The sequence below is a fragment of the Schistocerca gregaria genome, chromosome 5, assembly GCF_023897955.1.
Source record: "Schistocerca gregaria isolate iqSchGreg1 chromosome 5, iqSchGreg1.2, whole genome shotgun sequence".
NCBI lineage: Eukaryota > Metazoa > Arthropoda > Insecta > Orthoptera > Acrididae > Schistocerca > Schistocerca gregaria.
The window spans coordinates 52,558,456-52,584,252 of NC_064924.1; the positions used below are offsets into that span (position 1 = coordinate 52,558,456).

General features: G+C 39.5%; 1 protein-coding gene across 8 annotated transcripts in view; it reads right to left on the reverse strand.

The window, feature by feature from the left end:
• LOC126272886 (dystrophin-like) overlaps window positions 1–25,797 on the reverse strand; it is an 84,892-nt gene that overhangs the window by 42,605 nt on the left and 16,490 nt on the right. For 5 of the 8 annotated variants that reach the window (XM_049976136.1, XM_049976135.1, XM_049976138.1 and 2 more), the window contains exons 3-9: window positions 22,248–22,455; window positions 21,786–22,029; window positions 4,753–4,864; window positions 3,656–3,822; window positions 3,269–3,390; window positions 2,995–3,180; window positions 2,784–2,898 (exon numbers count right to left, since the gene is read on the reverse strand). In XM_049976136.1, coding sequence (XP_049832093.1) covers window positions 2,784–2,898; window positions 2,995–3,180; window positions 3,269–3,390; window positions 3,656–3,822; window positions 4,753–4,864; window positions 21,786–22,029; window positions 22,248–22,455 — 1,154 coding nt within the window. The remainder of the gene's footprint in view (window positions 1–2,783; window positions 2,899–2,994; window positions 3,181–3,268; window positions 3,391–3,655; window positions 3,823–4,752; window positions 4,865–21,785; window positions 22,030–22,247; window positions 22,456–25,797) is intronic. The other 3 variants (XM_049976141.1, XM_049976139.1, XM_049976140.1) reach the window with 1 other exon arrangement.

A 25,797-nucleotide genomic window follows, 5' to 3' on the forward strand; every position in this document is an offset into this window, starting at 1 on the left:
ACAAAATAAATGAAAATACAACTATGGAAGAGTTACAACTACTGGTTTATATAGGAGTACTCACTACACTAAATATACACACTAGGCAGAGATCAGAACCAACCAACACACAGAAGAAACCCACAAAACTAGCATGGCAACACAGGCTACAGATCAGAATAGAAAAACACATTGGACAGCTAACACAATTTATAAGAAATGAAATATCAGACAAAAAACGAAAAAGGTTAGATAAAATCTCACAACAAGAAACTATAGAGCAATTAGATGAAAAGAAGCAGAAATTACAAGCAATGGCCAAATGACTTATAAGATACAAAAAAAGTGAAAATAGAAGGAAACAAAACCAAACATTCAACACAAACCAAAAGAAATTTTACCAGACAATAGATAACACACACATTGAAATACACAATCCGCCAAACATAACAGACATGGAACACTTCTGGAGCAACATATGGTCAAACCCGATACAACATAACAGACATGCACGATGGATACAAGCAGAAACAGACACATACAAGATGATACCACAAATGCTTGAAGTGATAATTTTGCAACATGAAGTCAACCGAGCAATTAATTCTACGCACAATTGGAAAGCCCCTGGAAAAAATAAAATAGCCTGTCCAATGTGTTTTTCTATTCTGATCTGTAGCCTGTGTTGCCATGCTAGTTTTGTGGGTTTCTTCTGTGTGTTGGTTGGTTCTGATCTCTGCCTAGTGTGTATATTTAGTGTAGTGAGTACTCCTATATAAACCAGTAGTTGTAACTCTTCCATAGTTGTATTTTCATTTATTTTGTTGTGTATGATTGTATTGATAGTTTAAGCGTGGAATATACCAAGGAGACTCATTAAGTCCTTTCGGGTTCTGCCTTGCTCTGAACCCACTATCCAACATGCTAAACAATACAAATTATGTATACAATATTACTGGAACATACCCACACAAAATCACACATTTGCTATATATGGTTGATCTAAAACTACTGGCAGCAACAAATCAACAACTCAACCAATTACTAAAGGTAACAGAAGTACTCAGCAATGATATAAATATGGCTTTTGGAACAGACAAATGTAAGAAAAATAGCATAGTCAAGGGAACACACTAAACAAGAAGATTACATATTGGATAACCACAGCGACTGCATAGAAGCTATGGAAAAAAAACAGATGCCTATAAATATCTAGGATACAGACATAAAATAGGAATAGATAATACAAATATTAAAGAAGAACTAAATGAAAAATATAGACAAATACTAACAAAAATACTGAAAACAGAACTGACAGCAAGAAACAAGACAAAAGCTATAAATACTTATGCTATACCAATACTGATCTACTCATTTGGAGTAGTGAAATGGAGTAACACAGACCTAGAAGCACTCAATACACTTACATGATCACAATGCCACAAATATAGAATACATCACATACATTCAGCAACAGAAAGATTCACGTTAAGCAGAAAGGAAGGAGGAAGGGGGATTTATCGACATAAAAAACCTACATTATGGACAGGTGGACAATTTAAGAAAATTCTTTGTAGAACGAGCAGAAACTAGCAAAATACACAAAGCAATCACTCATATAAATACATCGTCTACACCATTGGCATTTCATAACCACTTCTACAACCCTTTAGATCACATAACATCAACAGATGCGAAGAAAGCAAATTGGAAAAAGAAAACACTACATGGCAAGCACCCGTATCATCTAACACAGCCACACATTGGTCAAGACGCATCCAACACATGGCTAATAAAAGGCAATATATATAGTGAGACGGAAGGATTCATGATTGCAATACAGGATCAAACAATAAACACCAGATATTACAGCAAGCATATTATTAAAGATCCCAATACCACAACATATAAATGCAGACTTTGCAAACAACAAATAGCAACAGTAGATCACATCACAAGGGGATGTACAATACTAGCAAATACAGAATACCCTAGGAGACATGACAATGTAGCAAAAATAATTCATCAACTAATAAAACAACATGTTCCCACATACAAGTATGCACCACAAAATATACTGGAGAATGATGAATACAATTTATACTGGAACAGAACCATTATAATAGATAAAACAATGCCACATAACAAACCTGACATCATACTCACTAATAAAAAGAAGAAATTAACACAACTAATTGAAATATCCATACCCAATACAACAAATATACAGAAGAAAACAGGAGAAAAAATTGAAAAATACATCCAACTGGCTCAGGAAGTCAAGGACATGTGGCATCAGGATAAAGTTGACATTATACCAATTATACTATCAACTACAGGAGTCATACCACACAATATCCACCAGTACATCAACACAACACAGCTACATCCAAACGTATATATACAACTACAGAAATCTATAATTATTGATACATGTTCAATTACCCGAAAGTTCCTAAATGCAATGTAACATACACCGTACAGTTAAAAGGAAGTCACGCTTGATCAAGGTCCATGTCACTTTCCATTTTTAACCAGACATAACGTCTGAGAAAGGAAAGAAATAATAATAATAATATCCTTTCTGTCCCAACTACAGTGAAAGAGAATTGAGTATTTGAAATTAATGATTTTATATTTATTCAGCAGTTTGCTATGCACTATATGTTAATTTCTGCTCAATATGAAGCAAATGGCTGTTTTTAAATTAAAGTTTCATGTTTACAATAATCATAAGGCATCTGTATTGTGAAGATTTCAAATATGTAATATTGTCCTCTGTAGATTAATTTTAATTAACAAACCATTAGAATTTTTAGCCTGTATATCTGCGAATTAAGCCACATTTGATGCTCTTGTAGACTTGCTGTGAATTCCTTTTGGTTAAATATTTTTTTCTCCTTCTCTCTTTCCATTTTCCTGCAAAAAAGATTGGTGTCATTTATTTAGATTACTCAAATATCACGAGAATTATGATTCCATATCATCACACATCTATAAATTGAATTGACAAACCTTTCTTGCTCTTCAAGATTCTGTATAATATTCTGTAGCTCCTTTTGGGGATGCAGTTGCTGCATAAATCTTGAGCTACTGAATGTCTGTCTAGACAAATTAATATCATCAAGAACATAGACTGAATTTCCAGCTACAGAATAGCTGTGATGGAATCTTGTTATTGTACCATTCTTCAAATCGCTACTGGAAATATGACACTAATATAATAATCTGTAGTTTTAAAATTACAAACTTTGTGAATTATATCATTAATGGCCAGCTGCATACTTACCTAGCCTGCATGTCTGAGCTAATAGATTCAGCAGACTCATTAGTTAAATATTTTGATGAGCCCTTGTGAATCCGGTTTCTCAGCATTTTTAGAAAGGCAGTAGCTGCCTCTTTTGGAGTTATCTAATAGAGGGAAAAAAATCACAAATCCTCCAATCAGTGGTAATAACTGTTCAAAATGCCTCTGGTATATAAGTACAGTAATGGACTCTACACAATTTCTACAACAAAGACACTACAGATTCATTGAGATCAATTTTAAAACCAATAAATGCAAGAACAATAAGGCAGGAAGTTTCCTGCAGAATAAACACATTAATTTGATGACAATCTGAACAATTTTCTTGGGGCACTAAATTGTTCCCTCACTTGGACTACTGTATCTTACCTGACAGCAGTATTCCTGTATTGGGTGTTTCAGCTTATGATTCTTACTGACTTTCCCTGTAAAGAAACATGCTTGACATTGATTGTAGCTGAAACAATGCAAGCAGGTGTATCGAAGTCCAGTTATTGGATAGACTTTGCAGACATCACAACGGACGTAATGGCAAACTGGGGAAGAGGGAAAGGTACGTGTGAAGACAATAACACAATTAAAATAATAAGTTAAATTCAAACATGGGACAACAGGAATTAATAACTACTGAGTCTTCAGCACTAATCAGCAAAAAGATAAGCATGTTTTCATCCAGATGTTTTTACTTCTCCTCATCATGTGGTATATATATATTATGGACAGACATGTATATTTTTCAGTACAGAACATTTCTGCTTCATCTGTTCCTGTTTATTTTCCCATCGATGAAAATAAAATTTAACAAAAAAATGCATCCCTCCCTTGCAATAACATCAGCTTCTATCTTGACTAATATCAATTTTCTCATGTGCTACACCGGTCAAAGTATTTAAGTGATCAGAAGACACAACATATATTATGCACAGATAATCCTTCATCATTTTAATATGATATATGAAAAAAATATACTACAGATACAGGATAATCTTTCAGTCTTGTCTGTGTAACTTCAGAAAATAGCAGAAAACTCATGCAGGATAGTTTAGAAAAAATGAAGCAATAATAATACTGCTCCTTAAACCAATGTGTTGTATATATTCAAAGAGAGCACCAATAAGTTCTATGACAACTGTACTAGTGAGAACTACACTCAGTTCTCTTTGGTTCATTTGCTTCTGGCTGACCTAACCCTGATTTATCTCTAACAACTGCTATTGTTTGAACACTTTCAATATACACTTGTTTGGCAAAATATTTATGAATACAAACAACAAGAGTTCAATTACAGCAGAGAAATACATGGTCACCATGGCGATTGAGCCTGTGTACTAGTTTCTAATATCATAAGCAAAATACAATTATTAGATGACACATCTTTACTTGTAAGTAGAGTATTTGTTGCAGTGAACATTTGTCACAAGTTAAACTGAACTTAAGTGGAAATGTAAATTAAACATTAAGCTCACCTAATTCAGCTGATTGCATACGATATAACACAGAATGCCACATGAGTATCTGTGGCTCACATAGCAGCCATTCCATAAAGGAATCCTCGGTCAACCCTAAACTTCCTTGGCACTATAAAGAAAAATGATTGATCATACGTAAATTATTAGCAAAAATAATATGTATATATAATTTCCAGAATAGTGAAAATAACTGAAATGGATTCATGACACAGTCTTACTAACTAGATACTTCTTGGTAACAGATTTTTTTTTTCCATTCACCAAATGGTACATGATTTGTTGCTTATCTGAAATTTGAGGTAACAATAAACTTTCCTGTGGATTAAGGCATCTGCTTCTAGAAAATATCTAGAAACTACTTATGCCAATTATTAATGGCCACTGTTAATAGAAGATCAGTGAATATTTTAAAACAGGAGTCCATCTTGATAAATGAAGAACCACAATAGCTGTTTAATCATCCTTTCCTGAAGCAATAAGTTTCATAACTTATAGCTGCATCCTCAGATATTTCCACAGCTGTGGCTGTTCAGAGTATACTGTGTTTTGTTAAAAAAAAAAAAAAAAAAAAAAAAAAAAAAAAAAAAAAAAAAAAAAAAAAAAAAGGGATGATAATTTTTGAAACTCCTACCATACTGTAAATACAGAGTCTGTGTTGGAGAACTAAAAAAACTTTAAACACTTTGTGTTGCTGCAGCACCAGTTTCTCAGCAACTGAGATCATGTTCTGCCTGGAGTCTGTATCAACTAGAGGTACTAGAGGTAGTCATCACTTGACATGAATTCCAATATTCTATCTGTATTCTTCCTTGGACAAGGAAATGAGCAGTCAGATCAAGAGTACTGAAACAAATATTTACTGCATATTTTGTCATTCACGCAATACACTTTCATTAATTAACATATCAGTGAAATCAATTAATCCATTGTTGATGAAGTAAATGATCCTGACCCCACAAGAAATTTGGATGGTAGAAGATTTGGCATTTTGTGCCACAATACTCTTTTCAAATATCCAGTATTTATTAAGAAAATGATCAATTTCTGACAATGCAATTTAATTGGATGGATAAAAAAATCTACTCACCAAGCAGCAGCAGAAAACATACATAAAAGAATATTATAATTATTCAAGCTTTCAGAGGCAGAGGCTCCTTCTTCCAGCAGAACGGTTGAAGAGAAAGGAAGAATGGAGAAGGAAAAGGACTGGACATGTCTAGGAAAAGGGGTAGATTTTGGAAACATCACCCAGAACCACAGGTCTGACTTCTTTTACATACGTGTTCTGCCGCCGCTTTGTGAGTACATTATTTATCTACCCAATTACATTACAAGTATTTATGAAGCACCAACAGCAGAAACATACTTGTAGTGTTACAAAAAATGTCATTTCTATTAGTAGAGGATCCTTTATGAGGAAAGATAGGGAAAAGGTTGAAGAAAATTGTGAAAAAAGTTATTTAACAGGAAGAATCACTCATGGGCTAAGGTCAAAATAAAAATAATGGAGCAACAGGTCCTTAAAATGAGGTCTCGCTAGACCCAGCATTTTGGATATGTATAAACTGCTCTCAACTGGACGACATCTGTCTCCCAGAAAGTCTCATCAGAGTTGACAATGCCATTATTATTCTCATATAGACAAGTAAATCTACTGCCATAGTTCTTGAACAACAAAAGTGGAGGAGGACCTACAATAGCTATCTCATACTGATATCACCTGCTCCATGGACTTTCAACCTTGTTTGTCAACTATTTACAATGGGTACCGAAAACACATAGCTCTCCTAAGTCCTCATACAGGTATTTAATAAATACAGCTATTTATTTTTCCTCAAAAATAATCAATTTTTGAAATACAATGTAGTTGGGTAGATAAAAAAATCTACTTAACCAAGTGGCGGCAGGAAAATGCACACATAAAAGGTATTACAGTATAATCAAACAATGGAAAATCCAGGATGGAATGTAACAGTATTATGAGAATGGAAGTTGTTCCTCACCATATAGCAGAGATGCTGAGTCACAGATAGGCACAACAAAAAGACTATCACAATTAAAGCTTTCAGCCATTAAGGCCTTCGCCAACAACAACAACAACAACAAAACACACACACACACACACACACACACACACACACACACACACACACACACACACACACACGCGCACACACGCGCACACACTGCGCGCGCGCGCGCGCGCGCAACTGCAGTCTCAGGCAACTGAAAGCACACTGCGAGCAGCAGCACCACTACATGATGGGAGTGGCAACTGGAGGAGTGGGAAGGGGGGGGGGGTAAGGAGGAGGCTAGGACGGGGAGGGGGAGGGATAGTTGGTGGGGAATAGCTGACAGTGAAGTGCTGCAGGTTAGAGGGAGGGCGGCGGAGAGGTCGGGATGTGGGAGGAAGTAGTGGAAAAGGAGAGAAATTAAAAGACTGGGTGTCGTGGTGGAATGACAGCTGTGTACCTCTGGAATATGAACAGGGAAGGGTCTGGATGGGTGAGGACAGTGAGTAATGAACGTTGAGGCCAGGAGGGTTACGGGAACATAGGACGTATTGCAGTGAAAGTTCCCACCTGCACAATTTAGAAAAGCTGGTGTTGGTGGGAAGGAGCCGTATGACACAGTCTGTGAAGCAGTCGTAGAAATGATGGATGTCATGTCTGGCAGCACGTTCAGCAAGAGGATGGTCCACTTGTTTTTTGGACACAGTTAGTTGGTGGCCATTCATGTGGACAGACAGTTTGTTGGCTGTCATGCCTACATTGAATGCAGCACAGTGGATGCAGCTTAGTTTGTGGACCACATGATTGGTTTCACAGGTAGCCCTGCCTTTGGTGGGATAGATGATGTTAGTGACTGGATTGGAGTAGGTGGTGGTGGGAGGATGTATGGGACTGGTATTGCATCTACATCTATTGCAGGGGTATGAGCCATGAGGTAAGGGTTTTGGAGCAGGGGTTGTGTAAGAATGGAGTATATTGTGTAGGTTCAGTGGACAGCAGAATACTACTGTGGGATGGATGGGAAGGCTAGTGGGCAGTACATGTTTCATATCAGGGCCCGATGAGAGGTAATCGAAACCCTGGTGGAGAATGTAATTCAGTTGCTCCAGTCCTGGGCGCTACTGAGTTATGGGGGAATGCTCCTCTGTGGCCAGACATTGGGACTTTGAGGGGTGGTGGAAGACTGGAAAGATAAGGCATGGGAGATTTGTTTTTGTACAAGGTTAGGAGGATAATTACGAACTGTGAAGGCTTTACTGAGACCCTTGGTATATTTCGAGAGGGACTGCCCGTCACTGCAAATGCGACGACCACGAGAGTGGCTAGGCTGTACGGAAGGGACATGTTAGTATTGAACGGGTGGCGGGTGTCAAACAAAGTGGGAGTGCTGCTGGCGGTTAGTAAGTTTGATATGGACAGAAGTACTGATGTAGCCATCTTTGAAGTGGAGGTTAATGTCGAGGAAGGTGGCTTGTTGGGCTGAGCAGGTGCAGGTGAAGCAGATGGGGGAGAAGTTGCTGAGGTTCTGTAGGAATGTAGCTAGAATGACCTCAGCTTCGATCCAGATAGCAAAAATGTCATCAATGAACCTGAACCAGGCGAGGGGTTTAGGATTCTGGGTTTTTAAGAAGGATTCCTCTAGATGGCCCATGAGTAGGTTGGCATAAGATGGTGCCATGCAGGTGCCCATAGTCGTACCCCAGATTTGTTAGTATGTACAGTGCAGTTTGTAAGGCAACAAGAGAACCACAGGAAAGCAGAGAAAGAAGGACAGACATTGAATACAGTGATGTAAAAGAAAATAGTAACAAAGGAAAACAGCACTGGGTTAGAATCGGAGAAAAGCCGTCACGCATTATCTACAAACAAATCTGGGTTACGGCTATGGACACCCGCATGGCACCATCCTACGCCAACCTATTAATGTGCCATTTAGGGGAATACTCCCTATAAACCCAGAATCCTAACCCCCTCACATGGTTCAGATTCAATGATGCCATCTTTGCTATCTGAATCGAAGGTGAGGACACCCTACCCACATTCCTCCAGAATCTCAACAACTTCTCCCCCACTTGCTTCACCTGATCCTACTCAACACAACAAGCCACCTTCCTAGATGTTGACGTCTACCTCAAAGATGGCTACATCAGTACCTCCATCCACCATATCAAACCTACTAACCACCATAAATACCTGCACTTCGACACCTACCATCCGTTCAATACCAAGAACTCCATTCTGTGCAGGCTGGCCACCTGTGGTCATTGCATCTGCAGTGACAAGCAGTCCATCTCAGAACATACCAAGGGTCTCACTAAAGTCTTCACTGACCGTTATTATCCTTCCATACCTTGTACAAAAATAAATATCGTGTGCCTTATCATTCCAGTCTCCCACCACCTCTCAAAGTCCCACTGTCCGGCCACAGAGGAGCATTCCCCTCATAACTCAGTACCACCCAAGACTGGAGCAGCTGATTTGCATTCTCCATCAGGGTTTCGATTACCTCTCGTTGTGCCTTGAGTTGAGAAATGTCCTGCCCACTATCCTTCCTACACCTCCCACAGTGGTATTCTGCCATCCACCAAACCTACACAATATACCTCTGCTCCTAGTCCCTTACCTCGTGGCTCATACCTATGTAATAGACCTAGATGCGCGACTTGTCGCATACATCCTCCCACCACCAACTCCTCCAGTCCAGTCACTAATGTCACCTATCCAATCAAAGGCAGGGCTACCTGTGAAGCCAATCATGGGGTCTACAAGCTAAGCTGCAACCACTGAGCTGCTTTCTATGTAGGCATGACAACCAACAAGCAGTCTGTCCGCATGAAGGGCCAACAACAAACTGTGGCCAAGAAACAAGTGGACCACCCTGTTGCTGAACTAGCTGCCAAACACAATACCCTTCATTTCTACAGCTTTACAGCCTGTTCCATATGGATCCTTCCCCCCAACACCAGCTTTTCTAAATCGTGCAGGTGGGAACTTTCCCTTCAATACATCCTATGTTCCCGTAACACCTCCTGGCCTCAACCTTTGTTAGCCACTGTCCTCACCCATCCAACTCCTTCCCTGTTCCCATTCCAGAACTACACAGTCGTCATTCCACCACCACATCCTGTCTTTTTGTTTCTCTCCTTTTCCACTACTTCCCCCTCCCCTCCCCTGCACTCTGTCTAGCCTGCAGCACTTCACCACCACCACCACCACCATACTATCCCTCTCCCTCCCCATCTCAGCCTCCTCCTTACCCCCACCCAGTCGCCACTTCCATCATGCACTGATGCTGCTGCTCGCAGTGTGTTTTCAGTTGCCCGAGACTGCAGTTGTGTGTGTGTGTCGCGCTCACATTCCTGTATGTGTGACTGTTGTTGACAAAGGTCTTAATGGCCAAAAGCTTTAATTGTGTAAGTCTTTTTGTTGTGCCTATCTGTGACTCACCATCTCCGCTATATAGTGAGTAGGTATTACAGTACAATAGCTTTTGGAGACAGTGGATCCTTCTTCTGACAGAAGGGTTGAAGGGGAAGGAAGAGGGGTGAAGGAAAAGTACTGGTGAGATTTAGGAAAAGGGGTACAGTTTGGAAAAGGCAGCCAGAACCCTGGGTCAGGGGAGACTTACCAGATGGGATGAGAACAAAAGACTGACTGTTGGGGACAGCACTGGATGAGATTTGAACACCTGATAGATTGAAGGTGGAAGGTAGGGTAATGTCACCTTTAAGCTCTCTGGTTCTCAAACCTTCTCCGGTGCAGCCCCAACAGTCAGTCTTGCCTTCTCATCCCATCCAGTAAGTCTCCCCTGACCCAGGGTTCTGGGAGACTTTTCCAAACTCTACTCCTTTTTCAGACTCACCAGTCCTTTTCCTTTGCCCCTCTTCCTTCCCCTTCAACCCTCCTGCCAGAAGAAAGAGCCACTGGCTCCAAAAGCTAGCATACTGTAATACCTTTTATAAGTGTGTTCCCCTGCCACTGCTTGGTGAGTAGATTTTTTTTTATCTGTTTATTGTTTTTGTTTTGGTTTGTTTATGTTTGTGACATTATCTGTCCTCTATATTATATTTTGTACTTTCAGCCTTTTGCAACTAGCATATTGTTCTTCAGTGCATCAGAATACAGTCAACTTAAAATGTCCCCAAACCTTGTAGCACAGGCTGTTGCAACACCATAGTATAGACTATTCAGCAGGCAACCAAATTGCACTTCACCTGTGTCATTTCCTATTACATACACAACGCATCCCTCACCAATATAGCATGTTATTTACATCAATAATACAAAATCTCAAGAGAAGTATCTACTGATTATTTATGTGTGCGATAAACTTAATGAGTTCATTGGCAAACTCCATCAGTTCAAAACTAAGTTTTGTGTAGAACACCAAACTTTTTCAAATGCTTTTCATCGCTACATTTGCCCCCAGAAACACTTTTCATGTTTTTGGAGCAAAACATGTACAACTTCATCACAGTTTTGATAAAAGCTCCAGATCATAAGTAGCATAGGAAATTAACTGGAATTATTTAGCACCCCATTTTCATTTTAAATGCGAACATTTTAGGTTAGGCTTTACCATGATTGTTATCAATACTGAATGAAACAACCAGTTTACATTTACCAGTCAGTGTTTATTCATATCAACAATGCATGTGAAATGTTTAAACCTCCATCATCAAGTGGATTTACATGTGTTAGTATGACGTGTGTGTGTGTGTGTGTGTGTGTGTGTGTGTGTGTGTGTGTGTGTGTTGTATTATGATTCTGAGGTAGCTTGTGACACTGTCTTCTGTGGTCAAAGGCTCCTTTCTTTGTTGTAACACTTCGCACGTTAACATTGTATTCCCTATTGGATTATATGACAGTTTACATGTGATGTGTTACGACAGAGAAAGGAGCAAGTGGTCATTAGAGACAATGCCACAAGCTACCCCAAAATCATAACACAACACGCACTCGTCACTAACTTATGTAAATCCATCTGATGATGAAGGTTTAAACCTTCAAAACACATTGTCGATGTATTTAAACAGTGATTGGCAACAGTAACTTGTTTCATGTGACTGCATTTTTAGTTGTATCAAATACAGGAGCTTTGGAAATGCAAGTAAAAGTGACTGGTTTACAAAACTGCACTCTGTTCAAGAACAGGTATTTTAGCTACACGATCCTGGTGCAATGATTTCATGACATATGAGGTGAGACGAAAAAGTAACGGAAATTTTTTAATTTTGCAGTCTTCACACACCCATATAAAAAAAAATTATTGTCTTGTTGGTACACATGTTCCTGATGTATGTTTGCATCTTCAGCTGAATAGTTTATTGTTGATAATCAAAAAGGTCATACATATTTTTAAGTACTCGGTGCATTTCTACTTAAAAAAAAGATGTTTCAAAGAACATGCAATAAATTTTGCTTGAAAAACAGAATAAAGTGCAGCACCACATTATAAAATTTGACTGTGGCTTTTGGTGAATCTGTTATGAGTGAGACAGGAGATTATGAGTGGTATAAACATTACCAGCCTATCAGCCATACAGACATTAGAAAGAGAGTGTTCCTGATGGTGGACAACAGTGGTTGTTATCCACTTGGACCAGTGACCAAACCATCACCCTGGCTCCGGCAATCCTGGTGTGAAGCAGTCTGACCCTCCCCCCGTCCCCCTGCAAGAGGCCGCAGAAGGTGGATGAACATGCATGATTGCCGGCCGTGAAACAACTCAGTCAGGCTCTGCTCCTCCACAGGTAAGAAGCGATAGGTGCTCGGAAAACAGACAAGGGTGTTGTCTGGCAAAGAATCCACAACAAACTTTTTGATTTGGGCTTGAATGTATGCACTAGTCATTCTGCCTTGCCATTTGATTGAGGGTGGAACTGTAACATGACGAGTGCCATGACAGGAAGCTAACTGGGGCCAATTATCAGAAACTAAGGTACACTGCAACCACTCAATAGGAAAAAATCTTGAAAGCATACCAATTGTGACCTCAGCCGATGTCAACGCACACTGGAGAATGTAAGGAAACTGAGGAAATGCATCCACAACCAAGAGCGAAGAGGAGTTTTAGGAAGAGACCCGCCAAATATATACAAATGTGTTGCCCATGGCTGGCATGGAGTGAGTCAGAGGGACAGAGACACTCTGGGAGCTGCCAGTTCTCAGTTACACTGCTCACAAGCTGTAATAAAATGGACAATGCCACCATCAATCGCTGGCCATAAAACATGTTTCCTAGCTGACAGATTAGTGTGTGAAATTCCCCAATCGTCCTGGTGGAGAAGACACAGAACCTCGCACCAAAAGGCAGTGGGAATGAATACCTTGGAAAAGAAGTCTTCCATGAACACTGTCAAAAACAGGGAGGCAATACTGTAAGGAAAAACTGTTGTGCAAGGGATCCATAGCCTGACCTGGTGGTTTATCTGGCCAGCCCTGTTCAACAAACCAAACCACCTGGCAAAGAACCAGATTGGTGGCAATAGCACCTGCTATGCGCGAACTCACAATTGGAACACCCTTGACAGCAGCCTGCATTTCAGTATCAAGATGGAAGCACAGAAATTCTTCAAGGTCAAAGTCAGGATCAGGATCAGGACCCAAAGGAAGGCATGACAAGATGTCCACATTAGCATGTTTAGACATAGGTCAAGAATGGATCTTGTAATTGTAGAGAGACAAGAGTAGTGCCCAGTGTTGTAGGTGGTGTGCTGCACAGTCAGGCAAGGAAGCATGAGGGTTAAACAAAGAAACCAAGCATTTATGGTCAGTAGTAAGGTGAAACTTGGAGCCATATTAAAAAAAAAAAAAAAATGAAATTTCTTGAAGGCATAGACTATGGCAAGACCTATTTTTCCTTCTGAGAGTAACACTGTTGGGACAGAATATGAGATTTAGAGGCAAAAGCAAAAGGTTGTTCAGAGCTGTTGGCACATCAGTGTGCTAGGACTGTGCCAAGGCCATACTGAGGTATCACCCGTCAAAACTTTGTGCTGGTTTGGACTGAACATAGCTAAACAAGGGGCCAAGAGAGTTTGGATTTCAACATTTAAAATGCATGTTTGCAATCCGGGCTCCAGCAAAATGGTACTTTCTTGTGAAACAAGACATGCAAAAGATGGGTCAATGTGGCTGCCCTAGAAGGAATTTATGTTAGTAGGCTATCTGCTCAAAAAGGCCTGAAGCTCCTTCACGGACAAGGGGCGAGGCACAAACGTAACAGTGGAGACGTGGTCTGGCAAAGAGCGAACCCGATCCTGCCGAAATCTCAAACCCCAGATAAACAACAGAAGGTTGAAAAAACTGAGATTTTGCGAGTTACACCATGAGTCTGCGGACTGCAAGACAGAAAATAAAATGTGCACATTTTTCTATTGATGGGCTGTGGAAGGGCCTGTGACAATATCATCCAGATAATTAATGCAACTGGGGAAACACATAATCAATTGCTCTAAAAATTGTTGGAAAGTAGCGGAAGTGCTAGCCACACCAAAAGGAAGGCACAAATACAGATAAAGACCAAACAAAGTATTCAAAATCAGAAGTCACCGAGACTCAGTCTGCAGGAACCCACAGATATGCTTCAGACAAATCAATTTTTAAAAACGTACTGGCCACTCAATATTTTCTCCAACAGCTCCTCCTAGCATGATCGACTGCCTGTTGACAGTAGTACTGAAGTCATACAAATATGGTTTTAATGATAACCTATGAACAATAACCCTCTCTGTACTCCAGAAGACACAGAACACTGGTGTGTGCGATGCAAAATAGAAACACACACACACACACACACACACACACACACACACACACACACACACACACAGACACAGAGAGAGAGAGAGAGAGAGAGAGAGAGAGAGAGAGAGAGAGAGAGAGAGAGAGAGAGAGAGAGAGAGAGAGGGAGAGAGAGAGAGGGGAGAGAGAGAGAGGGAGAGAGAGAGAGGGAGAGGGAGAGGAGAAGGAGGAGACTAGTGTTTAACGTCCTGTCGACAACGAGGTCATTAGAGACGGAGCGCAATCTCAGGTGAGGTAAGGATGGGGAAGGAAATCGGCCGTGCCCTTTCAAAGGAACCATCCCGGCATTTGCCTGAAGCGATTTGGGGAAATCACGGAAAACCTAAATCAGGATGGCCGGAGACGGGATTGAACCGTCCTCCTCCCGAATGTGAGTCCAGTGTGGTAACCACTGCGCCACCTCGCTCGGTAGAGAGAGAGAGAGAGAGAGAGAGAGAGAGAGAGAGAGAGAGAGAGAGAGAGAGAGAGAGTTAGTGCTGCTCCATGCATATATATGCGTGAGTCACCAGCAGATGGAACGGAGGGGACTGCACTGTACGCACAGGTGTCCTCCAGCAGCTGGCCTACTGAAACAAGCACATGTGGCAACACCACACTTGGTGCATTCACACTCACATGCACTAGTAGCATGATACAGCATTGAGCAATAGAAAACATGCAAGGTTGTGGAAAAGATAGATGCCCCCTATTGGTAAATTTAACAAATTTTTGGAGAAATGATATGCAGCCTGTAAGAAAATGAAGATTTCAAATAGCAATCCAGCACGAAGCAAAAAAAGCAGAAGGCTGAAAGGTGGAATAAATACACAGAAGGGCTGTATAAATGATTAAGTTTGATGGCTGTATTATGGAAAGGGAGTAGGAAGTGGATGGATACGAGATAAGGAAAGTAATACTATGGGGACACTGTGACAGACCACTGACATACATAAGTCAAAATATGAGGCACATAAGGTAGTTGACATTTCCTCATCATTATAAAGATCCTTAGGACCACCAACCATCACAAAATTGATCTACTTCATGTGTGTGACATATGGGACATTCAGAATATCCTTAGTCTTCACGAAGAATATAGTAATCCCAATAACAAAGAAAGCAAATACTGACAGGTGGGAGTATGGCTGCAATAGAGGGAAATTTAGAGGGTAAAAGTTGTGCAGGGAACCAAGTTTTGATTACAATAAACAGATTCAAGTGCATGTACAATACAGAAGTTATGCATAGGACGAAATACTTGCACAGAGTAGAATAACATGGACAGTCGCATCAAACCAGTTTTTGACTGAAGGCCACAACAGCAACAACAACACACTTTTCTCATCATTACCTAACTAGAGGCAGTCTCTACCCCTCTTCCTTCAAATCTACACCCATTCTAATAACGTTATGGGACAGAGAACCATTACCTACACAAAGACAGGTCACGGCAACTCCATCCTCTCTGTTAGCAGGAACACATACAACATGACCAGGTGGCTAGTTTCATCAACCACAGCTTATTGTCCAGACTTGTGATTTTCAGTGGCTTTTATGTACTGGATGCATTAGTCGAACCTGGGGAATTCATCACAGTGCTCTCAGGTACATTGTGAATGTTTCTGGTAAGCAAATCCTGACAACAAGGCTAGGGTAAATTATGGAGTAGCCATTAGTGTTCCACTGTTTGGGTCCATCTGTATTTTGCTGATTATCTAAAATATTGTCAAATACTGATCTAGAAAGGACACTAAGTCCTTTCTCTATTTTCCTTTGAAAAAAAAAAAAGAAAAAGAAAAAAAAGAGGGTCTAATCTAAAACACTGTGACTCCTAAGGACCCAAGGCAGCCTTTTGCTCCAAGCTTGGCATAAGACTGACATCTGCCACAACCACTTAAAAAAGGCAGTTCTTAGTACACACTCAAAGGATAGCAAATGTTCGTTAAAAAGTAGTTATAACTTTGTTGGGATTGCTAGCAGTCTGGAAAAAGGGCAGAAAATTCAGAAACCATCTACAAATAATGAGAATAGAAAAGGCTGTTTAATGTTGAGTCTTCAGAACAGGCATAAACTATCCTGAGAAAGTCTGTTAACAAAGTTTCAAGAACCGGCTTCACATGACGACTCTAGGAGTATACTATGAGCCCCTATGTATCGCTAACATAAGGATTGTGAGGATGAGATAGAAATAGTTACAGCATGAACAGAGGCATTCAAACAATTATTCTTCCCACTCTCCATATATGAATGGAACAGGAAGAAACCCTAATAACGGGTACAATGGGGCATACCCTCTGCCATGCCCTTCACGGTGGCTTGCTGATAGGGCGTCGCAGGCTCAGTATCTACAATGGTATGATGAGAGGAATAACCATAACCAATATGATAATGTATATGAAAAGTCCTGTGCATGGAACTCCACAAGGATCCTATGGGTTCAGGTAGTACCATATGCCCTCTAGTATGTATTTTCTTCTGCTTACAGAAGATGCCTGTGCAGGAAAACCTGCTGTATAGATACTACAAGCAGGGTCATACAGTACAAGAACTAAGAAGATGTCTGCACTGTAAGATACAGACAAGGTGGCAATTTACCAGCAGCTCTTCATTATTTCTGAAGTAGCTAGTGGGGTATTTCTGTAATAGTGGAATCTGTCATTTACTACTGACTTGTCAAGCGCCAAGACAATGTCAAATCTGCTACATCAGTGATAGAAATGAATTCCTAACTGCTTTCATGGTGATCGATTGGTGGTGATGGAAACCAACGTCACAGCTGACAAGGGAGATAACATAAATGAAATGCCCCATAGCTATCTGGAAAATATCTGCTCTGAAAATCTCGCTCTGCATTAAAAGCATTAATAGAGTACTTTTTATCTGACTGAAATTCTTCTGATGGTCTATGATGAAATCGGTGGTTTAGCAGAACAAGTTCTGGAGTTCAGAATTCTTGCCAAGAACTCTTCTTGTTATCCTTGACAAACCATCAGCTTTCAGATCACCCATTCTTGTCCCATTGTTCAAAACAGCGAGGTGGTACTAAAGCCACCATTTTGTCTTTCTGAGCATCTATTTTGGCAACTTTTCTTTCAAGTGTTGCTCAGTCTGGTTGCTGTATCCGTCATTTTTCGTGGAACAGTGTCTGCCGACAGCATATTGTGAGACTGATCATGAAGAACAATCCTGCTACACTGCTGAAATGCATGCACTGCCATGTGTTCAAATGGCATTAACTTTCTAAAGATGCGGTTCTCTACAGCTCAAACTTGAAGCAGGGACAAGTAGCTGTGCTGTTTGCCATCAAGACAAATATGGCCACTTTACCTTTAACTCTCTCCCCACCATGGTCATTACTGTAGAGTCTATATGGTCCTGACACCCTGTGTTAAATGTTTCATTTCTTCCATATATGTCCTGCAACAATTTGTTACATTCTACTATAGTAAGGGATTCGTCTTAATGGTGAAATTCTGATTTTCTTTCACTTCATTCATATATCCTGACGGGAACACTGCAGATTTGGGGGATTTGTTGATAGACTAGTTAATTTCTTCAGATTCATGCAATTTTCATGTCGCCTGTGGACATATGAATGTGGTATGGTGGCTTGAATGATAGACACCTATTTTAATGTGGCACAAAATGTTTCACATTTAAGCAGAGAGGTTCGTCATTGGAGCATCATTAGAATTTACAGTAAGGGGCAAGCTAGCACTGTCCCCCCAGCTCTGGAACTTTGTTTCACCCAATCCCAAACTGTACCCAGCCATTATATGTCCCTTGGAGTCAGGAGCATTTTCGGTGGTGTTTCAACAGATATATACAACTTCATTTTCATGATGTGTTGCTGAAGTCAGTCCAGACAAATACTTCTCAGCACATGTTTCATGTGAGACCCAGTGTCAATGGAAAGCTTTGGTTTGTTTCCCATTACAAACAAAATGATTTTTAAAGCTGAATTTTATGCACGCATTCAATAGAGCAGTCCCAAATTATTAGTTTCTCAATGTGCTCCACAACTGTTCATTTAATTACGAAAAAGACTACTTTTGCTGCTCTGTCAAACTTTATTCAGTCCACTAGAGAAATAAATGTTACCTTCCAGAGTGAGATTTTCACTCTGCAGCGGAGTATGAGCTGAAATGAAACTTCCTGGAAGATTAAAACTGCGTGCCCGACCGAGACTCGAACTCGGGACCTTTGCCTTTCGCGGGCAAGTGCTCTACCATCTGAGCTACCGAAGCACGGCTCACGCCCGGTCCTCACAGCTTCACTTCTGCCAGTATCTCGTCTCCTACCTTCCAAACTTTACAGAAGCTCTCCTGTGACCCTTGCACACAGCTTTAATCTGTCGGGAAGTTTCATATGTAACATTGTTTTTTCCATCTTCAATCATACACATGTATACATCTATTATATGTATGGCAGTTACTCAAGAACGACTAAAAAAAAAAAAAAGCCTGAAGCCAGTGGTGTACTAAATACAGCTCCACAAAGCAACTGGAGACACACTTTCACTACTGGTCCCAAATTAATTTAGAGCAGGGGTGGCCAAGATTTCAGCTTATGGGGCATGCCTGGACATAAGTGCTGAACTGTTCAGCATCACTGCACATTTTCCTCACTGCCATGCCACACTGTCTGAATGCCAGGAGGAGAAAAAGTGGAAAACTGCGAACATGTCACATTTAACGGGGTTTTTTATATTTCACATTTCTGAACAACATAGATCACAAAAAACAAATTTTCAGTATTATTCAATTATTATTGGCACACTAGAGGCATATTATAATTTTTATCTGGTACAAACAGTCAGCATACAGACAGATGCAGACAATTTCACAGAGTTTTGCACTCAAGCTGCCATGTAATCGAGACTTATTTAATTCAATTCATGGCAAAGAAAAGGTCTTTCACAGAAATATGTTAATCAAAATACTGTGGAACTTTCACAATCTCATTATGCGGGGCAAGGAATGTAGACATCATGGACAGTTTTAGTGTTACAAAATTTGACATTAAAACTGGAATTACCTTGCACTCAACCAGTTACATATGCACATGCACGGGGGCACTTTCAACTGAAACAGCAAACAGTCTCAAAAACATATGTAATATTGACAGTGTCCTCAAAAACTTCAAAAAATTAATCTTGCCATTTTTCAGGGTCATAAAGAATTCTTCAAATCTTGTGTTTTCTTTAAGGCCAGTGAGCTTAGGGAACTGGACTGTCTTTGTCCTTGTACAGATCAGAAGGAAGTCTGCCTTGCAATGTCTCACTGTCGAAAGTGTGCAGACAAGCCCACTTAAAATACGAAACCTGCAATACACTCTGTATGTTCTAACTTTCATCCCTAAACACCTTTTTTCTTCATAAATTCAACAATTGTGAGTTTTAAATCAAATTATTGTTCCAGGTATGCACCTTTAATAAAGCAACATACTCCGTAAATACTCTGTAATAATATATGAAGTCTCCATATTCTTCATTCAGTTCCACTAAAAACTGCTGCAACTGACAATGCAATAATGTGTGTAGCCGCAACTTTTTTTACTATTCATACCACCAATTTCTTCATGTGCTCCATACCTACAAATTTACCACAAAGTGATTCTTGACATTCAAAACAATCAATCTGTTGATTGTTGTAATTTTTTGCTCTTTGATTGTCAATTGCATCTTTTAATTCTTCTGCACAATATTGTATTGTTCTTTCAAAGCAAATTTGCAGTACCCATTGCCTATGCGAATTCAGAATTCTCATCGCTCTCTTCTGTCATTCGTATTCATTTTAAAGGGCTGTGACGATAAACTGCTAGACTGCGTCTTTCCGTGGAAACGGCCGCTGGATCTGGGATGTCCTTCAGCCAACAACAAACAGCAAAGGGCAAACTGTGCCAACAGAACAATTATGCTGAACTCGGAGAGCTGTGCCGACCAATAAATGCCACGCTGTAATACTAAATGAAATGTCGCATTGTGGCAGATACTTCTGAGAAGGACCAAGCAAAGCTGAGACTGGCTGGCTCCAAACGCAGCCTGGACACTTGTTGTTGTTGTTGTGGTCTTCAGTCCTGAGACTGGTTTGATGCAGCTCTCCATGCTACTCTATCCTGTGCAAGCTTCTTCATCTCCCAGTACCTACTGCAACCTACATCCTTCTGAATCTGCTTAGTGTACTCATCTCTCGGTCTCCCTCTACGATTTTTACCCTCCACACTGCCCTCCAATGCTAAATTTGTGATCCCTTAATGCCTCAAAACATGTCCTACCAACCGATCCCTTCTTCTAGTCAAGTTGTGCCACAAACTTCTCTTCTCCCCAATCCTATTCAATACCTCCTCATTAGTTACGTGATCTATCCACCTTATCTTCAGTATTCTTCTGTAGCACCACATTTCGAAAGCTTCTATTCTCTTCTTGTCCAAACTAGTTATCGTCCATGTTTCACTTCCATACATGGCTACACTCCAAACAAATACTTTCAGAAACGACTTCCTGATACATAAATCTATATTCGATGTTAACAAACTTCTCTTCTTCAGAAACGCTTTCCTTGCCATTGCCAGTCTACATTTTATATCCTCTCTACTTCGACCATCATCAGTTATTTTACTTCCTAAATAGCAAAACTCCTTTACTACTTTAAGTGTCTCGAAATCTGGCACGCCACAACTTGCCCTGGTCTAGTGCAATATGTGTTTCATCAACGTGAACAGAGACAGCAAAAACATGAAGAATAATCAGAATTCAGCAGCGAATGAGCAATGCTCTGGTGTGGGCTAACTGTTACTGCTATGCAGCAGTGATGCTCCTTCACTGTTGGAGTACCATTTGTTCATTGTGTTTCACTGTCTCCATTAATACATATCGATAAAATGAATATCACACTAGATAATTTGGGACCACTCTATTGCATGTGCATGTAAAATTCTACTTTAAAAATAATTTTGTTCAAAAAGGCAAACAAACCGACATTTTCCTTTGACATTGCGTGTCGCATGAAAGACATGATGCAGTGTTTATTTGGGCTGACTCCAGCTACACACTGAAGAAACAAAAGTGTAAATATCTGCTGAAACACCAGAGAAAATATGCCTGACAACTCTTAAGATAGACATCCTGTATGTATTTCATTGTTCTTGACATATATAATCCATAAGCTCAAATCAAATAAATAGACAAAATCATGTTTAAAGATAGTATTCTGAAGAAAAAATATTACTTACATGTTTAAAGCAACTTTCAACAGAGTTCTCTATCAGCTTCGGTGCAGAATATGACGGCTCAGACAGGAAATCTGTAAGTTTAACAGTTGCTTTCAAGAGCAAGTCAATTTTTTTTCTTGAAACACAGTTGTTGTGATCTGAGAGTTGATGAAAAAGATATTGGTACTTGTCTTGGATTTGTGACGAACATAAAATAACAAAGATGACTTTCAAAAGCAAAACCTGCACACTGCAGCGGCCGTCACTGTAAAATGCACAAAAAGTAAAAATAAATTAGTTTTTAGCACACCACTTATGACTTGCTACTGCATTTTTACAAAATGAAAAACAGATGGCTTTGAATTTATAATACTTTTTCCCCAGGGCTATATGAAATATACAAGCATTTCACTACTGAATTTGTCAGAAGGGGGAAAAAAATTTAAGTGATTTTTTCCAGTAGAATGTAACTGTAGATTTCACCTCTGATATATTGCTTGCAACACATGAATGGCCAACTGGGAAGAAAGGCTGGCATCTGTGTTGTTAGTGTTTTCTGTTCTTGTTGCAAGATAGATATCAGATACCAATGTTTCCAAATCTGGCAGTTCAAGAAACACTTCATTTTCTGTAGCACGAAGACAATGCTTGGTGAAAACATTTGCTATGACATCTAGGGTCAATTTTTCCACTGGAACAGAGATAATTTTATCAATACCAATACTGTTTAAAAAATAATGAAAAAAGTATATAGTAGGGTGCAGGGGAGAATTCCACCAGCAGTAAGAAATAAGTTATTCTATTTGTTTACTTACACTCATGTTCAGAAAAAACGGAACAACAAGAGACAAGATGTTCTCATTTAAAGGACATGTACATTAGTATTTCTGCTGAAATGATCAGCATTTGAACCATGTTGGCCTGCTGGTTCAACGTCAACATCAATACTGTGGGGCTATACCACCTACCTGTAAAACATGCCTGCAGCTCTTGTTGCCACTGTAAACTGAAGGTAATGGGTCAGTGTGACTTGAGCAACGGAGCAGGATGCCTTGCAGACATATACACAAACTGTACCATCAAATCAGTGTGTTTGAAAGAGGTCACATTATTGGCATGAGAGAAAGTGGTGCAGCCATCTGCGAAATAGCTCCTCATGTGGGACGAAGTGTTTTGGAAGAGCAACAGATGTGTGCGTAATGGTTCACCGAAGGCCGTGAAACATGACGTGATGGGTCAGGCTGCACAACCCAGACCACGCTCCAAAAAGATCAACACCTCATCCGAACGGCTTTCCAGGACAGATCTGTGTCCTCCTCGGTTCTGGTGCAAGAGTGTAAATGACTAGTGCAGCAATATGACACAATGCCAACCATCACAGACAAACTTTGGAACCAGGCAAATGCAGGGTGGGTGGCTCTACCACAGGACGTTATCTGCGCCTTATAGCATTGATGCCAACACACGTGGAACAAGTTATCAGTGCCCATGGTGGACCCTGTCCCTACTAGGCAACAGGACACATGCCAAAATGAGGTTACTATAATGCTAGTGTTTCTGCAGAACATACTAATGTACATGTCCTGTGGCTATGAACATCCTATCTATAGTCATTCAAATTGTTCTGAATATGAATGTAGTTACAGTTTTGCATGGATTCACCAGTATAACTTTTGCAAATGCCATATATTTGAGTCTTAGTATTACAATAATCAATATTATTTATCAAACTTCAATACAATTTTTCATCTACTAGTATTACAAGGGTCATAAAACAAACCGTAATCATATTTATTTATAAATACATTTGAAAGGTGTTACTGGTATGTCTAGCTACACTATCTCAGTGAGCTCTTAATAAACACCACTTTAAAATTCATTCGAGTGAATACCAGCATTCTTTTTCTTTGTGTGTGTGGAGGGGGGGGGGGGGGGGAGGGGGAATGGGGGCACTGGATTTGAGCAGGTACTCTGGTAGAGTGTTCTGCCATACCGTCCAGGAAGAATAGAGTCCAGTACCTCATCTTTCATCTTTAATTTTTGTTCTTTCTCTGCAGTATTTACATTTGGACCTGATGTTGTGGATCAGTGATATATATCACTATGGTTAGTTACTTCATGGTGCTGGCAGACAGAAAAAGTAATTAAATTACTGAGTTACAAGTAGCAGATTGTGAAGTATTTGTGCTGCATGGAATCTTTACTACAATATTCTTTAGAGCTTAGTCCATGCATAGCCCCCAATGCTCTTTTAAGTAGCAACAGTGCATTGTTAAGATGTACATCTACAACACAAACCCATATTTCTATGCAGTAGCTAAGATAAAGATTGCCACAGAAAACTCAGTTTGCAAGGTGGGGTGGGCACTATTTTGGATGGCCAGCTGAGAATATACAGGCCATAGCCGTCGTTACTACGAACAATATTAGTCTGTTTTTTTCCCATCAGAGGTTTGAGTCCAAATAGACACCAAGGAATTTACAGCTGCCATTATCACGTATACCTTGTCCATGCAGGAGTAATGTGAGTTTCTATTTCAAATATTAGCACCTGAGATTTACTTACAGATACCTTTGGTATCTGATCATGGAAATTTGGGCTTAAATTCCACTTTCTTACAGTCTTTGCCATAAAGTATAACTGTACTTAGTACTTTTTTTAATTTTTATTTTTTTTGTTGAGCTACCCTCTAGTTTGGTATAAAAATTAATATAACTATAACAAAGCTGAAATATTGGTGAACATTCATAAACAAAAGAAAATAGATTTTGTTAAATACACTTGATATTTTTGTCAAAACACCTAGTACTGCTTTAAATATCATTACTATGGAAAAAGATAAACAGTTTTCGATCAAGCATTAATTTAAAGATAGCTAGGGTTCATGCTTGGAGTCGATTACCAGCTATTTCAGAAAACAGGAAGAGCATCTGAGTGAGTAGAGGCAGTTGGAACGAGGCAAGAGTGAAGCAGATATGAAATTCAACTATGCGATAAGTAATTTTTTATGAATTTGTATAATAAATTTTATATATAAATACTTTTAAAAATAAATTAAAAGAAAAATCTACTAAATATTTTTACTTGTATTTTGGTCATTTAACTTTCTGTCCTCTGTATCTATCTAATAACCTTTTTCCCTCCAAACAGCTTGCTAAATTGGTGACATTAATTTCAAATAGTCTTGAATCAGAGTGGTTTGATTTTGGGGAAACTCCATGAACACTGACTGATAACACTGTTCCAAAAATCTCATCACTACAGGTATTTTAATAATAATAAAAAAAAAAAAAAAAAAAAAAAAAAAAAAAAAAAAGAAGAAGAAGACATCAAGCAGTATTGACTCTCAATCTTGCAGCTGCTTTTGATAAATCAAAGATGAATGACAGGGAATCAGTTCACATCGTGATAGTAGTGTGAAGAGCAATGGTACCACTTGAAAAAGGTGGAAAATGTGAAAAAATATTAGAAAACGATGATTACAAGGTGGTAAAACATTATAAAAATGTGCCAAATATTTCAATAAACAGAGATGGTACCATTTTTCCCCCATTTTTGATAATCCCTGTCAAAAACGCCGGTTGGGGCTATAATAAATTTCTGTATTATAGTCCTGGATGGGGTACGGCCATTTTTCCCTTCATTCAAATTTATTACTATATGCAGGTACATTGGCATTTCCAGTATCGGTAATTCATTATTGGTGACTGTAATTCTCAAAAATAATCTACATTACATTTTTCAAGTAATGATATTCTGTGCTTCAAGACTGGAAAAATATCAACAAAATATTTTTTGCATTGCCATTTCTTAGGAATCTTGGAAAAAAATGAGTTATTCATACCAGATTTTCTTTTCCCAAGATTTTTCTGAATGGTTTCCACCTCCCTTCCTTTCACTCTTTCATCTACTTTCATGATTGTTGCTCCCCCAGGCACATCCTGGGGCACTTTTACTGCCTTCATATAACATTTTTCAAATATTTTCTTCGTTTTATATTATGCTTGAGAGAGAAGTTCTTCTCATGCCCCC